The sequence below is a fragment of the Sardina pilchardus genome, chromosome 2 (assembly GCF_963854185.1).
Source record: "Sardina pilchardus chromosome 2, fSarPil1.1, whole genome shotgun sequence".
Taxonomy (NCBI): domain Eukaryota; kingdom Metazoa; phylum Chordata; class Actinopteri; order Clupeiformes; family Clupeidae; genus Sardina; species Sardina pilchardus.
Window position 1 is genome coordinate 15,288,397 of NC_084995.1, and position 7,887 is coordinate 15,296,283.

Consider the following 7,887-nt stretch of genomic DNA (forward strand, 5'->3'; position numbering starts at 1 on the left):
GGCATGTTGAGAGCGCATGGGTTGGGGGGGGCGGGGGGGGCTCCATTTGAATGCTTCTCTGGCGTGTGCTTCGTATGTGACTCAGCTGTCAACAGGCTCCTTATTTTCTCTCTTCTACTCTCTCCATCTCTCTGACCCCCACCCATCACCCAACACCCCCCCCACCCCTCTATCTCTTTTCACTCTATCACTCCCTTTTTCACTGCCCCCCACCCTTCCATCTCACACTCTCTCTCTCTCTTTCTCTGCCTCCCCACCCATCAACCCCCATCTCTCACTCTCACACTCTCTCTGCCTCCCTACCCATCACCCCTCCATCTCTCTCTCTCTCTCTCTCTGCCTCCCTACCCATCACCCCTCCATCTCTCTCTCTCTCTCTCTCTCTCTCTGCCTCCCCACCCATTACCCCTTCATCTCTCACTCTATCTTCCACTCTTTTTCTCTCCATCTCTTCCCCCCATCTCTCACTCTCTCTTCTACATCTCTCACTCTTTCTTTCCATCTCTCTCTCTCTCTCTCTTTAGTGTCTCTCACTCTGAGGAGCGTCTCCCTATAAATAGGACCAAGTGTAGCTCCGAGCGTCCTTAAACACGTCTGATGGCTACTTTCTGCATGAGAGGATCCGCCCTGCCAAAGATGGCCTTACTGTACATCGACACGATCTGCACTGCACTGCTCTGGCATCTACCTGCCCGCCGCTGCCCGCCACCCCCGTGACCCTTGACCTCCGTGACCCTTGACCCCCTGCTAGTGTGGTGTAAACATGCTTGTGTCTGCCAGGCCACAGTGTACGAGTCTAAAATCTCACACTCCCTCCCAGTTCTGAGTCATGCCACAAAGCATTGTATGAGAATAGAAAACGTCGCCATTAACGAAAAAGAAATATTTAAAAGACGGTACGTGTGTTTTCTGAAGCATTTTTCGCTGTTTTTTCGCGCTCGCTCTCTACCGAAGATTTCCATTTTGCTGGGACCTCGTTGGTACAATACTGTTGCCTTGGTATTTTCGGTGTGGCTACCTTCCGATGTGTCGTGTTGAATGTGTAGCATGTTCAGGTGCACAGGGCCATGAGTACGCGTGTCGCTGAGTATTGCATGTGTGATTACCACAACGAGACAACATACAACTCTTCTAAATGTAGCAGCATTGTAGATTCTTTTGTTTGTTATAGGTGGGAGGGTGTCCAAACAGCTGGAACCTTCTTCTGTAACAACTCTCTCTCTCTCTCTCTCTCTCTCTCTCTCTCTCTGTCTCTCTCTCTCTCTCTCTCTTTTTCCCTGTATGCCACTCCTACAGTTTTCCGTTTACAGAGCAAGCCAAAGTCTGCACTGTAGTGTGTGTTAACTGCAATCGAAAAAAAACAAAAAAAACAAAAACAAAAACCCAAGTGGCCATCAGAGTTGGCACGTGATAAGATTAACCTTCTAAAACATCTGGGTAGGCATGAGGTCTCTGACAGTAGTGTTTTCAAGGCTGTTTCCTACAATAGTTTTAAAAGATCTGCAGTGTGGTGTTTTTACTTCCCGTGCAAGTTGTCTTTTTAAGTGTGGCACACGCCCTGGACATTAGCATAATCCCCAGAGAAGAGATGTTGTGAAAGCCATGAGAGCAGAGATTTCTTACAGTGTCTTTCTAGAGCTAAGAGACACAGTTGATATTCTCTTTTCCTTTTATTAGTGAAAGAGTGTTTGTCTGTGGTAGGTTCTAGAACAGTAGGACACATAGGGAACGTTAGGGACAAACAGGAATAGGTCACATTAAATAAATGATATACTTAAAAGCAAATACCTATTTTATTACAATTCTATTTTAAAACGAGAGGAACAACAAATGTTGCCACTACTGCTTTTAAAGTCAGCTGCTATTCGTTTCTTTTGTCTCTGAAATGGTACTGTGTTGTACTGTGTAGACCTATCCTGCCATTGCCGTTTATTTGATCTTGTCCAGGAAATGTTGAGATTGGCTTCCCTTGCAAACTTGATGTTTGTTTTTGCTGTATGTTTTGGTATGAAGTTTAAATGTGTACCTGGTTTTATGATTTTTTTTCTAACTGTTTCTTCCATTTGTGGTTTTTGCTACCCTTGGTGCACTGTGTAATGATTTGTTGATACTGCTTCCATTCAAGAATGAAAGTTATTTATTGCAGATACGATATAGAGTGGTTTCTTGCTTTACATTTGTTTAATGACGGTGAAACAACACCAGCCTTTAGTGTTCCACATGAGCGGATTATTTAACTTAGCGTCGGCCACTTCCTGTGGGGTGGACCGATTGAGCTGCGTCAACATGGCTGGAGCTCGGAGAGCGGAGCTCGGTCTCAAAGGGGAAACACAAGCATACTGCGAATGGGGGCGCCTTCAGCTTTGCAGAGGGATGATGTCCATGTCGTCCTGATAGTACACCATTGTCATCATTCATTGCGGCGGAGTTGATCCATGCTGGTGTACGACAGTATGGTTTGGACAAAACGTACTGTCACATCTTCAGCGTATTGTTACAGTATGGTTTTGGCAAAACATATTGTTCCATTTGAGCCATGCCGATGCACTGAGTGCACTCTATGGCCTCAACATGGCGCCAGTGCCACTGGACGGCTCTGGACGAACATGTGTATCTTGAGGGGGAGTTCACTAATGTGGGGCTTATGAGTGCTTCATAAGACAACATTCAGCCTCCATTGCTGTCCTCAGTCCAATGGAGCTGCTACCTGACTCTATGCCATGCTGTGAGAGCCTTATGGCAGCTTTGTGTGTATGTGTGTACATATTGTAGGTCTATGTATACATACAGTATGCCAGAATATGGTGCTTAATAATACAGATATTTACACAAACTTGAAAAGTAGATTTATAGAACATAAAGAAAATAGTAGGTATAGACGGTAAATGTGGGAAAAACTTTTCTTTTTTTCCCCCTATGCAACAATACAGTATTAGGCACTTTAATAATTAATTTTGTTCGCCATGACCAAAAAGGAACTTTTTTTGATTACAAAGATGTTAGAATTGTAAATGTCCCATCCTCAGATTGTAACCTTTACTTCTACCACCAGAATCTAATCGTTGGTCTTCCCAAAACCTGAACTCTTATGTGAGCCCTTGTCTGTGCTGGTTTCCTAAGGTCATGTATAGTACTGAATAAGCTATATTAGTTTCAGAGGTTGTTTCTATAGATTTAAGACACTGTGACAGTTTTTTTCCCCAGCATGGACTGACTGAGTAAATGCAAAGACTTGAAATGTGGGACACACAACCATGTACACAAAGATGGGAGTATTGCTGTTGATATGTAAAACCCTAACTTGCCTCCGGTTAGAAAGGTTCAGTGTAGGTTTTGCACCTAACCACTATGTAGCTAAAGACTCCTACTGTATGTCGCCACTGGAACCCCACTGTTGGAACTCCTTTTTCATAGTATTATTTGCTGATGTAGCTGACTACGGCACGTCTCACTCCTCTAATCGTTGTAGGCACAGCGTGGAGGCACAACTCATATCAGCACATTTTTTCCACACACTTTCTGACTCTCACCAGGAATTGTAGTGTCCAGCTGTGTGTGGTTGTGGCACAGACTGTACTGGACTGAGGCGTGTCATCAAACCCTGCCCCTTGAATTGTCTGTGCCACTTAACATAATTGTCCTCTCTAATCAAATAATTAATTTAAAGTGAGGTGAGCCTTGACATTGATACGTAATGCATTAGAGTGAGTTTTAACCAGACTGTAATTAAAACTCAATGCACCCACCCACAGGGTGTACACCAATCAAACTGACCGACTGCTATGCAACTGCTGAACTAACATGAGAATTGCTTTTCAGACTTTGGGAGTCATATGACCATGAGAACAGCTATTTTTGTTCAGAACAGAGAAGGAATGTCACCACAAAATAACCACGGAAGATCTGGCAGTTCTTAACTCCTGGTGAATTTAACAAAGACTTCTGAGGAGGAATGTCCAGTGTTATCATGTGCTTGTCACGATGACGAACTCCATCTCCTCCATGACAGATGACCAGGGTGAGTACATAGTGGAATATAGTGTGAGATCACATGGTATGCAATGCACATTGACAAGGGCCATTGTGGGCCATGTCCACAGGGAGGGCATTTAGATGGGAAGCTGTCTTGCAGTGCAACGCCAATAAACCTGTCTACATGCATTAATTCCCAGGCTCATCGGTGTCAGTAGGATCACTCTGTCAGGTGTGAGAGAGATCAATCCCTTAAGCGCAGACGGTAATTAGATACTGAAGGAAAAGGCGACACTCTAAGATCCTTTGATGCCATTAGGAGAAACGTAATGTAACCTGCTTTGACCCAGTGGAGGAAAACATCCTTCATTTAAATGTGGGTGTTGAACCTGGTTCATATTCAGGAAGAATATGAAGACATTTTGGTATTCTGTCATTTTGCTTCATCAAATCAGCATTGTCGTGGAAGAAAGTCATAAGGCATTTTTGCACTTGTAGGCAGTGGAAACTTGACGTTGAGAAGATAACCATCCGATAACCAAAACAACTCCTGCAGAATGGATTACAACTAGATACTATTTTGCTGATATAGTTTTCCAAAACTGCATAAACACAGAAAGGCATCGGAGTGTGAAAGACATTGTTTATTAAAAATAAAAAAATACAAATTGATACAAATGTTGCAATAAATAAAGAAAATCACAAACTACTTTGGTGTAGATGTCCTACAAGTCTCTCGACGTAATAGAAAATTGTTAAAGAGGAACTGGTTACATACAGTATGTCTATTCGCCATTCATCTTGGGTCAGAAGACAGGTAAGTAGCCTATTCTGTTCCCCATTTAAGGAGAAACTAACTTACATTTCAAATGATTTGTGTTAGTTTTGTTTTGTCTTTTCATTTATTTAAAATGCACACTATAACAATATCGCTACTTCCATTGCAGATTCCTGTAGATGTCGTTGTAAGATATTTTTGTACATTGAGAAAACGTGCACTCATACTAAATTGTCTGTTCATTTTACTGAATTGTGTCTTACTAAATTGTGCTCTCTTTTCACTATTATGTGCACACAATTTAGTATTATTGTGCACTTGTTCTACTTAATAGTGCACTTTTTCTTTTTTTACTACATCCTGTGTTCGTTTTATTAAATAGTGCACTCCATTTGGTAAATAAGCTCATTTCACAAAATTTAAATGAGACACAATTTAGTAAAATGAGAACCCTATATAGTAAAACGAGCACAGGATCTACAAAATGGAGTGCACAATCTTGTAAAACGAGTGCACAATTTAGTCAAATGAGCACACACTCTATAGTAATACGATATCTCAATATACACACACACACACAAAAACAAATCTTGCAGTCACACCTCTGGGCTTCCGTATTCCGGTAGCTAAAGGTAAAGGAACATTTTTGCAATGTGCACAAAGCATAACCACAAATAAAATCAAACAACTTTAAAATCATGTCCCCTTTGTTCACTGTGGACAGCAGTGCTGCTCTTGAGCTGGCGAGCTGGGAGCTGGGGTTTGTTACGTAACATCAGGGAGAGTCTCTGCCTCGCCCTGCCACACACGCACCTGACACGAGGAAGCGCTCTAGTCTATCACACACAAAGTCACTCCTTGCCAAATAAGCGTCCAATCGCCCCATGGTAACCGGGCATTTTAGTGGTAATCGCGATAGAGAAGGGACAGTGAGGCACATAGGGTCTTTCCATTCCTCGGTAAAAAAAAGTGTGTTGCAAGAGCCCATTCAAACATGAGCGCTCTTGGCGTGATTGGTGGAGGGTGGGACGGTGTTGGGTCCCTGCTTGGAGTAGTAGAAGCGGTTGTTGTCGGCGTAGGGGGCGGGGCTGTCCATGCTGCAGCAGGTGATCAGGCAGCCCCCCAGCAGGCAGAAGGCGGCGCCCACCCACCCGGCGTAGAGGGAGAAGCCAAAGGACATGAGGCCCTGCTCCTGATGGGCGCCGATAGGGAACCACACAGTGGAGACGATCCCACACATGGCTGTGAACACACACAAGACCGTTTAAAGCACATGTCCACCACCTCAAAGATAGTCTAGCGATTAAATGGTGCGTTATTGTGTTTACCAGCAGGATTTGGGCCTAAAGCCTACAGTATTCAGGAAAAGTTATCATTCACTTGATAACTTTAACAGTTTCATTCACTACACTTCCCTACTTTCATCCCTACATTATGACAATTTTTTAAGCTGAGATAGAGATAAATACCTGCAATCTTTACTATAACATAGAACTGATCAGCAACAGACATCTTTAAGGTTATCTAAACTTAGTAACTGAAGTTAGTTTAATCTTAGTAAAAATATATATATATATTGATGCAATTCAACTGTATATCCACCTGTATGCAAAACTGGTGCCATGAGAAAAAAAATTAGACAGTGGCATCCAATTTCGCAATTTTGCTATAGCAGCCAGGTGGGAAGGGAAATTCAGACATGTCATGGTGAATTCCCGAGGGGAGGAAATAAAATAGGCGGGGGCCACTGTACTTTTTCCAAGCCAGAGTAGACTCAGCTACTCCACCCAATAACAAGTTTAAACTCCCATTTTATTTTGGCTTCAGTGTCTCAAATGTGCCTGTGTGACTATGTGTATAAAATACAAAATAGGCCTAGACACAACAACAACAACAACAAACTGCTCCAGTGCTTCCTCACCTATGATCAGAATGAGTATCCCGCCGAGCACAGACCGTTTATTTTTAGCGCTCTCCGGCTCATTTCCCAAGTTGATGCACGGCATTGAGCACAGCACGATCGCCACGGCGGGCAAACCGAGGATCGATGCAGTGATCATCAGGGCACGAGACGTCTGAATGTAAGCTGCGGAGGTAAACAGACGTTGGATTAATTAACGTTAATTGATTCATTAATAACATTCATTTAAGGAGCAGTAAATTAACATTGGACGCATGAACTAGGCCTAGCCTACAGCAAGAAACACACATACAGTTAAGTTATCTATAACCAGAAATCATTGCACCATGTGCCTATACATGTCAATGTATAATGACAAAATATTAAGGCATGGAGGATAATCAGTGCTCCTGATACAATAGACATCATGGAGTTATCCATACAGGTGAGTGAGCCTAGTCATATTTAGTGATGACTTTCAAGCAACTGGAAAATATTCGTTGATAGATTAGTAGGCCTTTGCTGTTATCATTTTCTAACAATGACAATTTCATAGGTTTACTGACTTACCTGGTAAATCCAAAATCTGGGTTAAAGAGACGCAGTGATACAGCGCAGTAGAAATCACACAGTCTGCCCATAAACCTTTAGCCCCCAGCTCATCCATCTTTTTGCAGGTATTCATTCCATATTTACAAGTCACCACCCAGTCGTTTGTGGCCGTGGCGATTACGATTCCAATCCATCCAATGCAGCTGACCATAAAACCGCTTAACTGCAAACAGGTGTTTGCCATGGTGTAGCCTAAATGTTTTAAATGCACCTCAAGACTAGTTCCAGAGCCAATAAGAGGGTGTGATAATTCACTCCTGAAATTAAAATTCTATTTTATAGGTAACTCTTCAATCTATCAGGTAGCTTACTAGTAATTCCTCTACTCTGCTAACAACCGTCTGTAGGTCTGAAGTTAGAGCAGTGCCGAATACTGTTAGAAAATGTAATCCCATTGGATGGAGCCTCGAGTTCGAAAATTGTGATCTTACTCATTGTCTGTAGTTTTATATACAGAACTTCTGAAAAAAAGTTGACTGAAAACGCTCAACCAATGAGATGGACGAAAACAAAGAAATTCACAAACTCTCACCCCCACCCTCAACTCACAGAAACACACACACACACACACACACACACACACACACACAGAGAGAGAGAGAGAGAGAGCGCTAAGCCACCTCTA

The 7,887-nt window shown here is 42.7% G+C and overlaps 1 protein-coding gene across 1 annotated transcript; it reads right to left on the reverse strand.

Moving 5' to 3' along the window:
* Nucleotides 1–4,598: 4,598 nt before the first annotated feature.
* On the reverse strand, nucleotides 4,599–7,665 carry cldn11a (claudin 11a). The gene is made up of 3 exons (XM_062554497.1): nucleotides 7,221–7,665; nucleotides 6,672–6,836; nucleotides 4,599–5,992 (listed from the first exon to the last, which is right to left on the reverse strand). The coding sequence occupies exons 1-3, from the start codon at nucleotides 7,444–7,446 to the stop codon at nucleotides 5,739–5,741; spliced, it is 645 nt and encodes a 214-aa protein (XP_062410481.1). The 5' UTR covers nucleotides 7,447–7,665; the 3' UTR covers nucleotides 4,599–5,738.
* Nucleotides 7,666–7,887: the final 222 nt, after the last annotated feature.